Source organism: Opisthorchis viverrini, assembly GCF_000715545.1.
Source record: "Opisthorchis viverrini unplaced genomic scaffold opera_v5_37, whole genome shotgun sequence".
NCBI lineage: Eukaryota > Metazoa > Platyhelminthes > Trematoda > Opisthorchiida > Opisthorchiidae > Opisthorchis > Opisthorchis viverrini.
The window spans coordinates 747,047-767,314 of NW_008751693.1; the positions used below are offsets into that span (position 1 = coordinate 747,047).

A 20,268-nucleotide genomic window follows, 5' to 3' on the forward strand; every position below is an offset into this window, starting at 1 on the left:
TAGCTGCCATGCCACCCGAAGGAAGCACGAGGGCTGAGATACTGTCAGGTTGCCCAAGCCTAGACAGGGGAAGTCGAGTGGCGGAGGTCGGGTTCGAACCACGGACCTTCCGGTCAGTAAATTCGCGCTCTAACCGCTTGAGCCATTTCGCCCCCCTGGGCGTTTTAGCGAGTTTCTACACGCACTTCACTGTTTACAACACATTGAGACACGAAATCATGGCCTTGTCGAGTAAACTCAAGCTATTTAAACCAGCCTTTTATGTGAGGAACTTTAATCTTATTGATCACAGATGAGAAAGTGTTGAGTTCAGCGACGTAGCCGGCTAGTGTCCAGGGGCAGGAGGCACACTAGAATTTGTACAACCATTACGCCTACATCAGTATGCATAAGAAAGTACGATTAACCGATTCCGGTGGTGAAGATGGACGTGTAGGCACAAGAAAGAGATGGATTCGCCCCATCGCGAAGAACATTCGTGAAATTGTCAGCAAAAACCGACACATCACATTCGGTGGAATAGCATCGCCAGGATATATGACGATAGTATGAGGAATGGGAAAAATAGATAATGCAAGGATACGAATAATCAAAGAGGTAGTTGGGTTTACAGACTAATCAGATCGCGGCCGAAGATTTGAACAGTGGCTCAGTGGCGGTTTGGTACTCCGGTTGAAGACTAGACAACCGAGGAAAGGGGACTAATGGAAAGAATTTGGTGACAAGACCAGTGAGATTTTGTGCGCAAGGAAAACATGGATCACACCATACCAGGAACGTTGAATTCGCTGAGAATGCGGACTTTTGCTATGGGTAAGATTCAAGTATCTATTCACAGTCCACTATAAAAAAGCGAAAAAAGAATACTCGCCATTCAGTGATTGATAAACACGGCAAAGGTATTTATTAGGTCCGGGTTGATTGAAGTTAAGCTGAAGAATTACAGTGGCCGAGGATAGAGAAGAGTGAGTGTAGGTGTGTGATAAAATACACTGGAACTCGAGGATATATGAGGCCATCAGATCCAGAGATGAAGCTTTTCTGCATCTTAAGATCAGATCAACATATACAGTTGCTAAAATGGTTGAAATGAGCGGTCGATACTGGTTTGAGTGAAATAAACGGGTGCACCGTAAACAGCCAACTAGGAGAAAAACAAAGTTAACCCCAACTTAGTTTGCAAATGAATACACTGCGCCGGTCTTACCTAACACAACAAAAAGTAGTCTAAAGACCGGTCGAATAAGTGGGCCGGTCTCAGTGTGCCATATAACCAAGGCAGGTTCAGCGTTCGTGCAAGTATGATGGGTCACACAGCTTCAGCTGTTGCCTTTGGATGGATATCGATCGTCGGATCTAGGTAGTAAAATATCCATATAATGAAACGGAGCTAACAAAACAGATCCCTTTTATTCGACCACACTATCTGCGATAAATTCATTTAGAATATCGAGCTAGTCAACCGTGGGTATAGACTGAATAGGCACTTTGTTAGGGTCAGTTCACATAGACTGTTAACTGGTTAGACTTACGCGGGGAAATCACCCCTACTAGGGTCGATGACGAAAGACATCATCACCATCATCGACGGCAGGACAAAAGGCGGTCAACACCGACTCTGCAAGCCTTCCACAAAACCGGCCCCATCATTTAGTCAGGTACGACCCTATTTCTCAACACATTTTCCGAAAAGTTCAAACGCCCAAAGGTGAATAACTTCGATACAGAGAATGAAGTGTTTCCGAACCAAGCCAACCAAATTTTATATCCATTCAACTCTGAATAGCAGATCTCTTATTACAAATGTCCACGGGAAAAAGCATAATCGTTCTTTTGTGCGGATTAACCGGACAGTTGAACAGGTTTGGACCGTAATCTTACTGCCAGTGATTGTTCCAAATAACGTGTGCAAAGTCGGTTCTCCGATTAAAAATCCATTTTGCCAGCCTTTTTGGTATTATCTCACCAACTGAATACGGGTAATCGCTATTTACATCCCCATTAAATGTCGGGAATGCCTTTTCACGAAAACATAAGTAGTGCTGTGTTCAGTATCGCTATGCTTATTTTGAAGCATGGGATGATGTATACAGAAAACAAGTGAACAAAAACCACCGTTTATCTTTGTAAGGTTGCTGAAAATCCATCGACACTGTTTCATATCCTTTCATAATGAATTGATTGATATCTACTTTGCAATACATATAAGTTCACATAAACCGTCCACCAACAAACGCAAAGCACTTGTGGTATCTGTATTACGTGAATAGCATTCATATCGGATTCTCTTGAACCAGTCCAGGTATAACAGAAAACGTCATCAAGTACACGGCCTGGTTCACAAAGCGACTCACTGTCGCAACACGATAGGACGAGATACCTCACTGAATCGGATGGAAACCACCATCGTTTTTGTGTCTAATTGAGCAGTTTGGTTGTTCTAGCGTTACACCAAGATCATTTTTGTCATACCTAGGAAATACGAGCAACGAAAAAGGAATGTGTCATTTGCGTCCAACGATCTTTGGTGGATCGTGTTCAGTCGCCCTGAAGGGAAACCAATGGTGAAAGTCAGGGACGAGGAAAAACGTTGTCTCATACAGAGGTTTCCTTCAAAAGGATGATAACCGTACCCTCGAATTACGCCAAGGATAACCAATAACCATGAGCAAGCCAGGGCAATTAAACTACCGCAAGAAAATTCGGTAGTGTTGTTTGGGAACATCAAAGATACCTACATGTAAAGGCAATCCTCAGTGGCGATAATGGACACTCTGGCTGCTCCACTGCGTTAGGAAACGAGAGATTCATATTAGCATTAGTTTCTTCACAAAGCGGCCTGAAACTTGAGGCTGAAGGTTGTGTGAACTGCTCAGTTTGAGAACGGATCTCATGAACCAATTCTTTGTGGTTTTGCAAAGCCTGCATGGTGGGGACTCGTTGACCGCACTGACCACAGCCATAAGCCACCGGAAGATCGTCACACACAAAGCTATCGAGCTGACCCAAATCAACGACTACCAGGTTCTTTGTTAGCGATGGTTCCAATTTGTAAAGCTGCAATGGCAACAACAATAAAAGGAACAGTTGTATTGAGAGTGTGAGAGAAGCTTTACGCTAAATCACATGTACAACCACCTGAACGCACCGTACAGGGTGTAAACCCAAGGGAATAAGACCGGAGAGTGAGCAGGAGGGGCGTTTTGAAACACTGAGTGACCCAGAATTGTCAATAAGCCGAACAACACAACTGGACAGTTGAACCCCGCAATGTATGGGAAGGGTCAATTTGTGGCCCCCATTCTATCCACACGTATGTTTAGCTAATGATAGCCACCACTCCTCTAGGTCCGTACAACGATTGTTGAAGAGACTCACCGATGTAGACTAGTGAAAAACGAACCTTCAGGGGGTTCCAAAATAACAAGAATCAAACAACACAGGGGACTGTTGCGACTTTCGAGCAAGACAGAAAAGAGCCAACAGACGTGAGCACCACCGCATCAAACAATAAGAGGTGAAGTAAATCGAACAATCAGCTTGCGAGCGAAGCACAGCTGAAATTAGTATGGTTGTAGAAAGAAGTCAGTAATAAATCATAAATCGCGAAAACATTCATCTGAACTACTGAGGATTTCTTCTGACGCTCCAGTGAAGATCTTAAGCACTATTCCCGTCAGTTATGCAGAAAACCAGAAACGAAGGTTAACATACAGATGTTGTGCGTTTACGGTGGTTCGCTTACCCACACATCGTGCGACCCATGTGAACCGATCTAGAAATTAAAATCAGGGAACCTTGTTGCTTGTCAGTGAACGCATACCAAAGGACACACAGCGATTGGAATTCCGCCAAACTGCCTTAGATTGGTCAATCCCTACCGTGCGCTAATACACTACCTACTCTGTCCACTATGCTGTTATTACCAGATTACATCTTCCCATACTTTGGCTGGGTGGCCCATAAACATTTCCACGAAACTGGAATGGTTACATTGCAACACAGGTTTTGTTTAACTGACAGTCTGCAAACGCCAGCACATTCTACAGGCCCTAACTCAGTAATTGCTTAAATATTCCCATGATTTGAATAGAAACGCAATGACAGACAGTAATGTTTACGAGATCTCTTCATCAGGTCACCTAATGAAATACGCAGCGAAGATTGGTTGGTGAAATAAAAAAAATGCGGAGATACGAACGATTGGTTGTCTGCGTCGCGTCTCATCTAACTGGGTGCTGTGAGAAAGTCTAGAGGGCCATTGAATGACTTGGTCGGTTGATTCTTGTGAAATAACCAAGGCGGATTAAGCGTTCGTAGGAAATATTTTGACAGTAGCGGCTACCTCAGTTGCAGTCAAGCAACGCCGTTGGATCGATACAGGCAGTCTATTGGGTACACTACAAATAACATGAAACGACTCATTAGGATTGACCACGTGCACGGTGCCAATTAAGTGGGATGCGATTGAGCTTCTGGCTGAACTGTTGAGTCTAATGGTTTTCAGGTGAGAGAGATGCTCACGTAGTTGTTTTCAATCAATTCAAGTTGTTCTGAAAAGATACTCACGTATTTTCTTAGAAATTCGCAGTGTTGCGCGCTCGACATACTCCGCTGAACAGCAGCAAGACAAAGAATACACATCCATATTCTGGGTGAGGACTGGCATCTTATCTTTGAGGTTTCATTTGAGCAAGGGGCTACTTGGAAACCAAGACCACAGGGTTCCGGCCGGAAGCGTGCGTTGTAAGGATTGAAACAAACGGCGATTGAGTATGTCCGCAAACAAATCGCCTTTATAAACTCAAGTACATTGGCTTCTTTCCAACGGTCGTGACAGGCGGTTGGATAAGGCGATCAGACATATTATTAGTTATAAACCTCTCTGGGTAACCATTGGCTCAGAGCACGTTAGCAATGCGCTGCAGTTCAGAGTTCGATGCATCAGCAGAGCAAATACGCCTTGCTCAGTTCGTTTAAGTGCAAACCAGGGTTCAATTTCGCCTCAGGCACAAAACTAAGGAACTTTGTGTATTGTTCCGTCCATCAGGGCTTTATGTAGACAGAACTCTGAATTGAATCCGTGTAAAGTGACTAACTTAACGCTCAGGAAGTGGAAAGCGTTGTCACTTTCAGTTTCAAAAGTGATCTGAATGAAGGAATGTGCTCAGTTAGAGATGCTCAGAATAGCATTTCGGAACCGTTTGATTCAAGCGTCAAAATTTCAGCTACGTAACACCGATAAAAGTATGTACGTCTAATCTCCCCATTTAATCGACCGAGCCCCAGTTTATCCGGAAAAATGTCAATCAACAAGGAATCAAGAGGAGAGCCCATGGTGACTCCATCGGTTATTCGGTAAAAGTGTCACTATACTATACTATTCTATTCTATACTATTAAAAGTGTCACTATACTATACTATTCTATTCTATACTATACTATACTATACTATACTACACTAAACTACACCATACTATGCTATACTATACTGGCGTAAAAGTCGGCGTACGGGTTCTAAAATATCGACCAACCTTTGGGAAGTTGTGTGATATGAGTAATCAAACATCCAAAATCGGCCTCAAAGGAATATCTCTCTCATGAACCTTAGACAGACCATAAAGTCGTAGGATTGTGGTACTGGCAGGTTTCAGGCGCTAGAATAAGACTTCAGAAATTAAACCTCCATTCCTCAGACGCTTCAGACAGTTTGTCAGTTCACTTCAGGTGCTTGGGTTTGGTCCTTTGTATTTTGTTCTTTGTTAAATTTCGAAGTGTCGTTCATTTGGAGCTGCTTTTCACTAAACAAGAAGTGCGTGGTGTGGGCTATCACCGGTAGTTCCCTTTGGTGCACTGGATAGTTCCTGCATCTAGTGACTGCAGGTAAGGAGTACGTTAAGACGTATGCTTAACGTTGCTGAGCTCAATAGCCGGACTCGCAATACTGTTGTCCAGTATTATAAAAATCGCTCTTATTGGATAGTTTTTCTGTTTAGCTCACGAAGTCGTTGCTTAGAGGACACCATTTCCTTCATCACCCAGACTTTCTTGTTGGCTTCGTACTATAAATCTGGCCCGTTCGTATTCACAACATTGTGACACTTTGGTCTCGTATTTATCTACAATCAGGAATGGTAACCGTTCCCCAACCACATTGGAACACTTCAACAGAGATTCCCTATTTCAATCGCTTTGTGAACGTGCAGAGTTCACCCTTTTGCATAAGGATTCTTATAGGTTGTATTTGAAAACAGACCGATTTCATCGGATTTCGGGTATTTCGGTCCCGGGCGTTTCATTCTCCGCTGTCAAGCAACAAGTCTAACGACTGTTTCTAAAGCTTTTCCTAAACGACTTCTCGAGCGGTTTCAAACGTCTTCTAGCTGACTGAATATCAGTCAGTCACTTGTACGTCCCAAGGCAGTAGCCGCGGACATTAATTGGCAGCTATGACGTGATCATTCAGTCACACTCCTCCTGAACGCCTGGACGTGCTTGCTGCTCCAACCAGTATCACTGAGCAACTCCATACGAAAGTCAGGTCAGGGATTGCTTATGCACCCGAAGGGTGAATTTCCAGCACTTTTTATGGGAACCACGCCGCAGAAAATAGGTCTAACCTCACCTAACACAGTGGGTATGTTAACAACAGCTGAATCGATGGCATGGTGTGATTACTGTCAGGTAATTATTTCGTCTTGTCAACACTGTCAATGTCGAATGAAACACATTGGCAAACGACTTGCATAGATTTCATAACTATGAGCTTATGGTGCTAGCTTTGAAATTCACATTTCTGAGTATTGCCAGTCAAAGAGGGTTAGGTAGCCGGTTGTTGAATCCCGGAATATTCATCTTAAAAAGCACCAACAAGGTTCCCATGTTACGTGGTTTCGAGATGGGAAAGCTCATTCACCCTGAGCAACCTGCTTCAAGGGACTATTTAAAAATAACCCTAAGGGACAATACAATAACACACCAAACGCAAGTTTCCGCACACAAGTTCAATGTTCAAAGTGGATGGTAAGGTAATAAGGAAAGTTGGGTTTTGGCGGAATAACTCACTTTGTCATCACTTAGAGCCAAAGCACGGGGTGTGATTGAAGGGGACTGGATGTTGCTCGACTTGGGGGGTTTACTTTGGGTAGCGAAAATACGTGGTCGTGACAGGGAGTGGTAGGAGTCGGTATGTTGTATCAGGTCAATCACACCACCCACTTCGATAGCACACAGGGAGCAACGCAGGGTTGGTTGGGAGCGGGCTGATCGGGTTTCAGTCTTTCCCGAGTCAGTATGCGCGATGCATGACTTTTCCCGTTCACCATCAATAGAAGGGACCGTCAGATTAGTAGGGTTGACTTCACCTGCGGAAATATCGGTCCCGCCCGTCGATACCGCTCTTGTGGGAATACCACGCAGTGACAGCTCTCCCTGATGACCTAAACAATGAACCTAAATGAAAGGTTGGTGAAATGTTGTTTTTCCATAAAATAAAGTGGTGTTATTAGAATATGAAAACGTATAATGAAGTACCACACTTAAACTACTAGTCCTGGAAGCAGCTTTTCAAGATTTCCGTACGCCTGCGCAAATCAACACAAGGAACGTTCCGGTTCGAATATTAGGCCTTTCTACCGACGCTTTGAAGGTGAGGACTGGTAGAAATTGTAGGTGATAGAACGTCAAGAACGGCAAGAATTGGTTGGGATGAGAAGCTGGGTGCCGGAAAAGACGTATCCAAAACGAGAAATTCATCGACCGCGTGAGTGGCCTATTTGTCAGTCTTCAACCAGTCATGTGAATCTTCCCGGGGACTGCCCAGACAGACACAACAGTTACTGCCGCGAGTACGTTTTTTGATTAGTGTTCTCATATCTCACTGTCAAACCGGCCAGAACAAGGAAAGTTCTCTGAAGGGTAGACCCTTCTAATACATGCTAAATAAGTTCCCGAACTTGCCACAATTCTTTCGTAATTTTATAGGTGATTTCGCCCTGTATCAAAACAAAGGGAGTAACGTAACTGGTTAAGGAAATCAACTTTCTGACCACACTGACTGGCTGGTCTGTTATGTTCGAACTTTATTCCACACAAGTGAGGCCTCTGCTGAGAAGATGAAAGGCACTGTACAATTGTTTCATGTACTTTTAGAACCATCAGCAATCAGTATCTCGCGAAGATTCACACCCGCGACTACTCGTTAATAACTAACCATTACACAATCCGGCCACTAGTGACTGATTAGCATCATAAGTAACTCAAATTTAAACGAGCTAAAACGCCAGCCCTCTTTCAGTCAGGCTGTTGACTTATCGAATTAAACAAGCGAGACGAGTACTGGCGATGATTCTAGACAAAGATGGAATAGATGTACAGCTGCTCATTTTCGCAGCATAGATTAGTCTCACGTGACTTCATCGCGTAAGTAATCTGCCCGGATAGGAAATAAATTCCACAAGTCGTATGAATTTCCATTCAAGGACCTGTTGGTACTAAATCACGGGTGTGACCAAGAAACGAGTACCTCTACTTCCTGCCCAAGTATAGTTGCATAACACTACTAATCAGCTATTCGCGGCTGAAAATTGTAGTGTCTAACTACTTACTAGAAGGCAACGGGTTCAAGTCTCCCTAGAGTTTTGAGAGGTATGCAGTGGCAGTGATGCCTAACAAGGACAAAGAACTGCACATTGCTTTTTGGCTTTTAACCATAGACTGATTTCAATTCTGGCACCAATTTTCACCCGACATAATCTTACAGTACTAGCGAATGACCCTAAGCAGATGTAAAGCAATTAATGGATTGGTGTATACCATTCAGACTCTTCAAAGTTTTTCTTACATTCCCAAAGGCTCCGATGGACCAAGACGATGTCCGACAAGGAAAAATGAGGGTTTGTATGCTGTGAGTGATTGTCGGTCTCCGGTGACGGCAACGGGATGCGATCAAGGACTGCCCTACCTATTCCTCAGTGTTGCCCAACTGCCTAACTGCAAACGGTCAGCCCGGTCATTTTGTTGATGTGATAGCCCGAGTGACGCCAAATAACATAGGGAAAGGGGAAAAAACAAAGTTTAACTAAATCAACTTAACACTACAATGTCAAAAACAAAACAAATTAGCAAATTTAGTGTGGACTAGTTTCGAATAGAATTAAAGAACTCACGAAGTAACGTGGCACAGCTGGTTACACTTACCCGAAATGCATCTTCGGATACAAATGTGAGGGAGCAATGAAAACAGTGTATCTCATCGGGAAATGGCCTGCGTTGCACTGACCTATTCATTGACGGATCGAATGACTCTAATCCGACCACGGAAATTGGCAAGCCGAAACGAACAGCATACGTCGGTGAATAGGTAGCAATCAGTTCCTCTCCGGAAATGACTGGACGGGTTAACAGAAGAAATATCCCATCCGCGCCTAGTTGATACGCCACGGCATTTGGGATCAGATCATTCACGTTTAACTGATCCATTGTTGTGCATACGAGACGAACGAACATCATCCAATTACAAACTGCTTCATCTCCAAGTTTCAAATATCGAATTCCCACAGACTGTCCATTCGAATCGTACACATCTATGCGAAACGGACAATCGGGCTACAATAAAGAAGTTAGCTAGTGCCACAGTTAACGGAAAGAAGGCAGTAAAACACGGACAACGACAAAAGTTTGAAAAAACGAAATGATGTGACCGAACGCAGAAAATTCTATGAGAGCGAACAATACTAGAGAAGAGGAAACGGTGGTGCTGTACTATTCGAATCACTCCGAAGAGCACCTACTCAAGGCAGTCTATTCTGGTTCAGCAAGCTTACGGGTAGTGTGTTCCTCCGGGGCCATGTGATGCGATATCTCGAATGTCGTCCCAATCGAAACACGAGAGGACCTTTGTCGAAGACAGTTTTTCTGACGGTCTCGAAACAAACTGCCTGACATCAGACTGTGTACGGAGTTTCGACTACATCCATTGTAAACGCCATGGTCGCCTCAAATATCGACCCACACAAACAGCTCTTGGAAGCAATGGAAAGAAAAATGCATGCCTTGGCACCATGCACGTGATAACAAAAGTCAGGGTTGTTCGAACTTTATTCTCCACATGAACTCATCATTGCTCCCCTAAAGCGAAAAACGCCACCAAAATGGTTAAAAACGCTCTCAAGAGGGTAGAATCTCCTCCACGGAAAACCAAAACTTTGGGTCGTGCAAACTTTTGGACCTCAATCCGGCATCGGAACACATGAAGCAACATAGATGAGATGCTCATAATGCTCTATGACTTTCGCCGATACCATCGTAGATAGATTGTTCGATAAGTGCGGTCATTCCATTGATGGATGTGCGGTGCGGGTGATTCGAGTTTCGCGCTTGTTAGAACTCATCAACAGTGTACACCAGTTTTGTCCAAATATCCCTTATCAACGCTGAATATCGGTGTTCTCTGTAACGGCCGTTGCAAACGCTACATCTACATGAGTGGTGTAATCTGAGTATAGAGCATTTTCAGAGGGGCGAATCAGCCAATAAAGCCAAAAGTAATGACAGAATAAGAATTACCAACACATAGTAGGCTCGACGGTGAGCGTAAAATGGATCCTGGTAGGATATCATTTTGAGTTCTCCATTCCACAAGTAGCGGCACAGAATGAAGAGAGAGGAAAATTTTGAAGGCTCAAACTTTCACGCTTATACCACATGAATATGGACACGATAAGTAGCACTTACAACCGCGCAGAGTCTAAAACTAAGTAAAAAAATCCGCTCCTACATGGGTTTGTCCTTGCATATAAATGAGCAAAACGCGCCCGGTCGATTTTCGGACTACAAAAAATGCTGCTATCTGAGTCCTTTACATCCGTCAACTAAACAGTGATTCTTACTCCAGCAGTATGTTGTTGAAGCTTCCTGCGAGAAATTTGAAGCAAAATTTATGCACATCTTTCAGCTTCCAGGGCGACTTCACAAACTGAAAAACTAGTGCGAGTGACAGGGTTGAAGTCTTCCCTAAGCCCAGCGATCAGCCCGACCATGAAGCGGAAATGCATATCAACCATGTCAGAAAGTCATCCTTAGACCGAACAGATGGTGTTAAACCTGGATAATCTAATCTGCAGAGACTATGGTATGATAAATTACTCCCTAATGCACCGGAAATCCAAGGCTCAAGAATGCCAGACAATTCGGGACATTCACCTGAGAATCTGTGAAGCCAACCGAAGTGATTGCCATAACAAAAACTAAACAGATAAATTTAAATAAATTTAAAAGGCAATACTAATAATTTCTTACCAGCCATTCGGGGTGAGCAAGCAGTTCCTCTTCTGTCAGTGCGGGTGCAACCAAAGGGCCGAATCGAGTCATTGATGGTTGGCGTTTGATTAATCGTACTCGTGTTACTCCGTCCTCTTCAGAAAGTTTGAAGCATTTGGGCAACGTCTGACGTGCATAACTAATAACTTCATTGTCCGGCTGAGCACTCATAGGGTGGTCGGGGCACAAGGAGAGTTGAGGATAGCACCATTGACATAAGGGACACCAAAACTGGCCAACATGAGAAGTCCGATGTGAGCTTGAAAAGGAAAGATCGTCAGCGGGGTTGTAAATGTGGCGTAGACCTCGATTTTCCAGCCTAGGCCGGCCACGTCGCCGTTTTTTAATCTGCTGGTTCTTGTCCGTCTCATCGGATATAACCCAACTGTCGACGTTAGCCCCGCCACAATTCATCTTGTTTTCATCAGTACCATCGGATTGTGCGGGGCACACAGCATACGATGTGCTGGAGCCGTCATTTTGCCTTGGATATGCAGATGCAGAAGAGTGGAGTGTCAATTGTGTGTTTACTGAGTGTTCCGGTACAAAAGATTCGTTAGAAGGTGTGAGCACAGGATAAGGGTAGGCTAAAGTGAGCTTACCACCAGTCGGTGGCAAAGACATCAGTGCTGGTGGAAGTGAAGCGATAGGTCCAGAGCCAGTAGCAGTTTTGCACTTGCTGGAGGCCTCCGCAGAGATGACGTAAACAGCTGATTGAGTGCCTGATGGTGCTAAAGCCACCTGGTTTGTATTCTCTTGTCCGAAATTGGATGTCGATACCAATGGTCGGTCAGTGTAATACAGTGAGCCTGGGTGACAAGGAAAGTAAACGGGCAACATGAAATTCGAAGGCCAGTAAATTCTACGAAAAAAAAACTAGGATTGAATGGCAATTTGTTAAAATGACCCGAAAATAAACCAATGTTATTGTTACTTTGGTGAAGCTGGAAATAAACTGCATCCTTCAGTGCTAGCCCACACAATATAAAAAAATGAAAAAAGATGAAATTAATAGAATGGCTCACAAAGGTGTACTGTACTAGATGAGAATTTCACCGTGAGCGTCCACGTTGGCGCAAAACAATCAAAAATATCCACAAGGAAAAGGCTCACGAGAACTCCACAGGCACATGACTGAAAAAAATGGTAAGCCACACTTGGAACATGAGTTAAACGGATTATAGCAGTCCGGGCACTTCCGCTCGGTGACACTGAGGGTGAGAAAGGCAAAGTCCCATTGGAAGTCTCGTCTCTGGAGGGGATGCCTCTCTAACGTGCGCAGAACGTCAAGCAAACTAATGAAAGTGTAAGTCTTCAAAAGAAATACAGGGATACGATTACATGTGTGGCTCACGCTTCAGTACATACTGTTCGGCAGCACAGCCAAAACACGAAAATCAATGACGAATATTTACTCGCTTACGAGTTGGGTCAAGGGAGTATGCTCGGACGAAACTCAAGAGGGTTTTTACTTTGTAATATAGGAAATTGTAATGATTCCGGCACACGTTCATATGATACAAACGAAACTCGGATTCATGGGCGAAATTTTTTTCAAAGTATCGCTGAATATAGGATTTGAAACGCTTCGGCGAACCTCCAATGCACAGAATGAAATCTGTAACAAATTCAGCGAATATACATTCATTTGCAAACTAATTGGGTTTCTCGAGATACTCACTTGGAACCCAACTGAATCTCTCGTTTGGGATGTTTTCAGGCAACTCACAATGCGGACCGTTCACTTGAGGACCTCCTACAACGTCATGCATCTATATTCACCGACGTGCACAAAAGCAAGGGCCAGACTGTGCTTCCTCCCCGGTGCCAAACCAGTTTTCAGGCCAAAACGTCCAGTACCGTATGCAGCCTTACTTATCGTTGACCAGCAACTGGACCGACTACAGAAGGCTGGTGTTCTTCAACCGACCATCTGATCTGCATGGACCGCACCGATCGCGTTGGTGAAGAAGGCTAACGGGACCATCCGGTTGTGTGCAGATTTCTCCACCGGTCTCAATGCTGCACTGGATACCCATCAATACCCTCTACTTCCTCCAGATGATTTGTTCGCGTAACTGGATGGGGGTAGATGTTTTGCGAAGATTGACTTGGCCGATGCATACCTCCTGGTTGAAGTTGAGAAAGAATCCCGAGAACTGACGATCAATACGCATTGCGGTCTGTTCCAGTATACTCGACTACCATTCGGTGTCAAAAAAGCGCCAGCCATATTTCGACAGATCATGGATACGATGCTGAAGGATGTCCCCGACGTTGCTGCCTATTTGGACGATCTCATTGTCATGGGTTTCAACCCCCATGAATTGTGGCAGCGCTTTGATTACGTGCTTGGTCGTTTTAAATAATATGGCTTCAGAGTGCGCCGAGAGAAATGCACCTTCTTCATGTAGTCAATAAAGCAGCTTGGTTTCATCATTGACTAACATGGCCGCCGACCAGACCTGGAGAACATCGGAGCAGAAAGCCAAGGGACCGATACGATCGTTCAGCAAATCACAACACCTAGATTGTAAGTGGCGTGTTTAGTGAGTGCATATCTAGGAACATGAGCATACACACTGTGGGCGCAAAATGCCTACCAAAGGACGAGACTACATTGGTCAGGTCGTCCAAAAAACACCTGCATCTTCTCTTTGATGAAGGTGACGATATCGTTTGCATATTCCAGATCGACAAGTTTTCATCACGGCTATTTGGACGCCGGGGTTTTGGAGGCCTTCAAGCGTTTGTTCCATTATCTGTCGATCTCGAAATTGAGTAGGTAAGGAGAGAGTGGGCATCCCTGACGTGTACGGAAGATTTTGGAGCTCTCCGTATAATCGCACATGTTCGGAAGTCTGAGAATACAAAGAACGTATTATGTTCACAAAGTTCTGGGGCATTCCTTGGTGGGTCGGTGTTTTAAGGACAACAGATCGGTCTCCGATTTCTAGCCTAGACAGGGGAAGTCGAAAGACAGAGTTCGGGTTCGAACCACGGACCTTCCGGTCAAGAAATTCGCGTTCTAACCGCTGAGCCATCTAGATATTTATGAAAGCAGCGATCCTGCTTTCCATCGAGGAACGGCGGGGTAAAGAGAGTCGGCCCTAAAAGCCGCAAACTCCAATCGCACACAACGGCTGACCGTGATCGTGGTCATCGAGTCATTTGCTCCGGGCAGGGTCCTCCAAGAAAACGATGACAACCGTTGTCTCGCGGTTCAGACTCTCAAGTCAAAGCCTAGGGGCAAGGTTACCGAACAAAAACATACATCCTACTGCCTTGTGGGTCGGACGTTTGAGCCAAAGGCTCAAGATGGAGTACCTCAACCAAAACCCGCTCTTCGGCCTCGGCAATTGAGAAGTATCATTTGTCCTTGCAGCTCTTCACTCATCGACATTCTCCTGCACTCCCTCCACACCTGTCGTGTTGTGCTGTTGTCTGGCTCAGTTAAGTTTGACGCAGAGCGATGCGGCAAACGGTGTTTGTATGTCATATCGACATACACCCCAACAGACCGAAGTTATGAGGCTGAGGAGGACGACTGCTTCAACAGGCAGAAAGGCCGGATATAGTAATGCTGACGGGTGATATGAATGCCAAAGTTGGACGAATAAGTCCGGAATAAGCACAGTTAGGCGGTAGATTTGAAGTCCATACCGAGCGTACGTCTGTTCCTAGCCAGCAGGAACATCCAACACAAACGCCTATATCGAGTTATTTGGGGACCATCAGTCACAAGACAGTCGTGGACTCCATTGAAACATGTGGCCACCAGTTACCGATAGAGAGCCTTAGTTAAGGGTTGCCGTTAATTCCGTGGTACGCAACTTGATTCTTATCACGTCATCGTGCGGACCCGGTTAGCACTTCGCTTTCCACCGGCATCATGTGCCAAAGGAGAGCAGTTCCGTTTATCAACTTTGCCAAGTTTCATCTGAAGATTATCGAGTTGATCTGGCTAGAAAGCTATTGGAAACGCGGTCAAGTGGACGACGAAGGTTGATTGGAGGATGAATGGAGGCGAGTTAAAGAAGCAATGCTCTCGGCTTTCAGGACTGTTTGTTCAGGCCATCTGACTTGACTAACACTGGATATCGAGATCAGAAAGTCTTATTGCTGTCAAAAAAGCCGTATCATCGAATAGCGACTGTGGCGGCGCAGGCAGGTCCCTCTAACACCGGATGATCAAAAACTCGATGAATGACAGAGAACGCTGATGGATTTCGAAGGGCCAGGTAATGGAGAAGGCTTCCGCTACTGGCAAAAGCAGCGCCCTGTTTTGGCTGATTCGATCAACCGGTCAAAAGAAGGCAGGTGTAAAGCGAAACAACATGCGAACAAGACGAAATGGCAATTCACTCCCTTGATCGTCGTCCTGAGCCGAGCACTTCGAAGAACAGCTCATCTTGTCTCCTTTAACACAACCATTGGAAGAACTCAGAGGACCCGTGGTGAACACTGACACCAACCCACCAGCAACAACCGAAATCCAGCGGGAGATATCAATCCTGAAGTGCGACAAGGCCCCTGGCCCGGATGGTCTGCACCCCGCACTTTTCCAAGGTGGCGAGGTCCTGGTGAACAGCCTGACAACCATACTGCAGATGATTTGGAACGAAAACAGAATACCAACCGAATGGAGCTCTCCAACCATCATCCCAGTCTTCGAAAAGGGCGCAAGAACGTCATGTGAAAACCATCATGGCATCAGCCTGACATCCGTCGCATCTAAGGTACTCTTAGGCATTATTTTGCACAGGTTGGTGGATTATCGGGAGAGACAAATTAGTGAAAATAGAGCTGCGTTTCGCCCTGGTCGATGATGCATCGACCATATCTTTACTGTGAGACAAGTTCTTGAGCAGTGCCACTCCTTCAGACGTCCCACGTTGATCGTTTTTCTTGACTTCAAAGCTGTTTTTGGTTCTGTCAATCGTCAGAAACTTCGGCAGTGTCTGGTGATCAGAGATGTGCCCTTATAAGGGCACTGTATGCGAACTCTTGTGGACGCTTACGATTATACGGCGAAATTTCACCTGAGTTCACGACGTTCAGTAGTGTAAGATATGCTGCTTGCAATTTCTCTCCCTGCCTCTGAAACCACGGGAGTCGAAATCCTCACGGAACGTTCCATTGCAGGTATTAAGTATGCGGACGATATTGGTCTAGCTGGTTCAGATCCTTCTCAAACGCAGACGATTTTAGATAACCTAAATAACTCTGCCGCACGGTTTGGCATGCTCTTCACATCTGCGAAGTGCAAAGTGCAGCTACAAGACTGAGGGGGATCAAGCCCACAACTCATTTTTGCGGGCGAGCCAATCGGTGTGGTAGATAAGTTTGTTTACCAGGACAGCAGTATAAGTTCCGGTGAACTGGCTGGAGATGAGATTGTTTTTCGAATCGGAAAGGCCAGGGCAGCTTATGCCAACCTCCGACACCTATGGCGCCGGAGTGATGTGAGTTTGTCTATCAGGAGCAGAGTTTACACTACGGTAGTGCGACCCATACTGGTTCATGGATCAAAGGTGTGGCGTCTACGCGCAGAAGACATACGAAGGATGCCAGTGTTTGACCATCGGTGTCTCCGGAGCGTTAGTCTGGTCTGATGGGAGCATCGGATTAGCAGTGTTGATCTTAGGAAGAGGGAACTCTTCCACGATAGATGAATTACTCACGCTCCATAAGTTATACTGGTTAGGACATGTACTCCGTCTGTCTCACAGAGCTCTTTTCGTCCAGCCCTGTGCTCAGTGGAAGCAACCGAGAGGTGGATAGTGTATGACCTGGCAACGATGTACAAAACATTAACCAGGAGACTCAGTCAGGTCGGCAACTACCGCCTCGCTGGGTGCGGACCCCGGGACTCAAATCACGAATGGTTAATGACATTGACAGAAATGGTTCAATCGCGCAACCAATGGCGTTCATGCATCAAAGCTATCTCGTTCAATGCGTAACTACCAAGTTCCGGAACTAAACACATGTGCCATCACCTCTACAGCTTGGCTGTATGTCCCACTCTTCCGTTGTCCGGTGATCGAAACTGTAGCAGCTGCAACCAATGTGCTTGCTGTATGCGGTTTATAATGGTAAATTGAATTGCTTGAACAGACTGGTCATCCGAATAGAATACCCTTTGGAAATCCAGGAAAACTAAAAGTGCAGTCGTTTTTTTTTCGGGGAGTTGGTTGAGGGCTGCGAGGTAGAGTCAAGCAGTTTCAAAACGCGGCTAAATTAAGGAGCACCTACCAAGCGACCTAATACATGTGGTGTTTGGTACTCATGTATTGGATCAGTGCATGCCTTTGAGGTTTCTTGTGTGATTCCGAAAAATGGTGCTCAGCGGATATTTTACACCTTTCTCGTCTTTCTCGACAAATACTGGTTGGTCAGATGCTCCCTAAGTTTCACGTTGCTTCCGCTGTGGGGCCGACACCCAACTATTCGCGACCCAATAGGATAAGTCGTCCAAGATTTTGGTCTCGCTGATTTCACATTACGGCAATTTAACGGTGTCCATCGGTGTGTGATTGGTCTACACCGCACACTTTAAAACCGGCATGTTCGACTTTGTCAAATGTTCACGTGTTGGACCAGGTCAACGCCCACGACAGTCGCTTACAACGGAAACGAGCAAAGGCGCTGGGATCTGGTGGCCATCTAAAGACCAATCAAAAGAAAGTTGATAATTTCTGTGCAACTCTGGGGGACTAGATGACGGAGACGCTGTATATTTTCCACTGTTTACATGGAGAGGAAATCTGCTGAAACGAATTATTTTTTGTGACCTACTCTGTTCTCAGCTTGCATATCGATCGAAAGGAACCATATCACTTCACACTGGTCTTCGCAAGCGACTGGGGTTCTGAAATGAGTTTGCGCGAACGAACATGGAAACTAGTTCAACTAATTCTGCCGAATCCGTCACTATCCATCATCTCTGGGCTTCATTCAGTTTAGTGTGAGAGCTATGTTCCAAAGTGCCTTAAATAGCATAAGTTGTTTCAGCTAAACAGGAGCCTTGAAGTACGATTTGGGTACAACTTGAACATAATTCTGACGGAAACTCAGGTTCTGCGCCCACCTGATGAGCCCTAGGAAGGCGAGACAGGTAGTATTGAACCATCCGGGAGTTTTTTTAGTAGAGTAATAGAATGAACTCACTTCGGAGTTTTGCCGGCATCCTCATGTGCAAGTTGGAATATTCTCACTGGTATGTGTACACAGGAAATGCTGTATCAGATCAGTTCTCTGTTGTCTCAAAGTACAAATTTTTGTCAAACCTGTCTTCATGAGAGTATTCTTGTTGGTCATGGTTTTCGTAATTTCCATAAAATTATTCGTAATGCACTGCTCATAAAGTTGCTGAAAATTCGACGACCTTGTGAGTAGTGCATTACGAGCACACGTGTATTGTTCAGCTTTAACACGCTTCTGGTACTTTCCGGAACTGTCAACCTTTTGCGCAATTTTTGAAAATTTTCTTTTTATCTAGATAAGATAGTGTATCCCTCATTGCTTGTTCATCAGGTTTGGTGAAAGAATTTAGGGACATTTGTTGCCAAACATGTGCGCTAGAAAAGAATAGGTAAATGTTTGAATGGGACTTCCTAGAGGCGGTAGCAAGAACAGAGGGAGAACTGAGGATCAGTCTTATCCGAATAGCCACGAGGGGTAACCAGCCCGATTCTAACAACAGAAGCCATCGAAATGGGTTAGATGTCACCACTGTCATGGTCAAACTGAAAAGTAATGATTGGAACACAGGTTAAGTTGTTTTGAACGTAACGCGATCCCAGAAATCGATCAGAACTATAACTCTCAAACTCTGGGGAGACCATCCAAGATTGGACTCTTCTGTGGGATGGACGTTTTTGAGAACAACCTCGCTACCGACTCAAGCGGCTAACCCAAAAACGTCAATTTCAATTTTTCAAGTCGTAGCTTTGTTCCAACGGTCTTCATTTACATGGAACAACCAAATCAACAATCTTCTAGGATTCTCATGATTTGATACGGTATGCGCACCGCCAATCGTCATATTCATTATCGGGTGTCGGTAGTGCGTCCCAGAGGTGACCCACTAGGCTAGATCTGATATTCAAACATAATGCCTTGCCCTGATTAAAGAGGCGTCCTCTGATTTGAAAATGGAAGTGGTCACTGCTTATAAGTAGTGAACCAGTGAACAATGGCTTGAAGTTTTGTCCGTCAATCATATGAGAATGTTCGTGGGATTAAGTGAGTCCTTTCTGTAAGTATCCGATTGAGAGGAGGAATTGGGGTTTGCTATATTGTGGGAGTATTTACATAGAAGAGAAAAACGGATTTCAAAGCTGCTGAGCCGAAAGATTATGGGAGTCGGTCGTTTCGATAACCACTGGAACCAAACAACAAAATGGTTGATAACTGAATAACTGAGTCGCATCCACGGACACCTGAGGCAACATCTAGCCATTATCTCATCGAAAGAGAGATCCTAGTAAGCTCTGACTACGAAGGGCATGTTACTAAAGCACAGCCGCACTTGTTGGTGTCAAAAGAAAGAAAAAGAAAGCGTTCAGCTGTAGCACCCTTCCGGTGCCCAGCTGCCATGCCACCCGAAGGAAGCACGAGGGCTGGGATACTGCCAGGTTGCCCAAGCCTAGACAGGGGAAGCGAGTGGCGGAGGTCGGATTCTAACCACGGACCTTCCGATCAGTAAATTCGCGCTCTAACCACTTGGGCCATTTCGCCCCATCAACGCTGATAAGGATATGCGGGACTACGGTATGCTGTTCATTGTTGACAGTTCCATTTAGCTCAGTTTCATTTAGTTTCTCGTTCCATAAGTTTCACTTACTGTTGGGGATATCAATATCCCCCCGAAAACGCTGTTTTTATGTGTGCTAGCGAACTCCTGGCATCTTCAAGGTCAAACTATGAAAAATCAATGGCCTAT

At 45.0% G+C, this 20,268-nt stretch overlaps 1 protein-coding gene across 1 annotated transcript in view; it reads right to left on the reverse strand.

Moving 5' to 3' along the window:
* Positions 1-13,090, reverse strand: part of T265_02833 (hypothetical protein) — a gene marked incomplete at both ends in the record, with an annotated part of 17,609 nt that extends 4,519 nt beyond the window's left edge. Inside the window, 5 exons of the mRNA XM_009167177.1 lie at positions 2,739-3,057; positions 7,065-7,451; positions 9,198-9,605; positions 11,298-12,127; positions 13,000-13,090. Coding sequence (XP_009165441.1) covers positions 2,739-3,057; positions 7,065-7,451; positions 9,198-9,605; positions 11,298-12,127; positions 13,000-13,090 — 2,035 coding nt within the window. The remainder of the gene's footprint in view (positions 1-2,738; positions 3,058-7,064; positions 7,452-9,197; positions 9,606-11,297; positions 12,128-12,999) is intronic.
* Between the last annotated feature and the right edge of the window lie 7,178 nt (positions 13,091-20,268).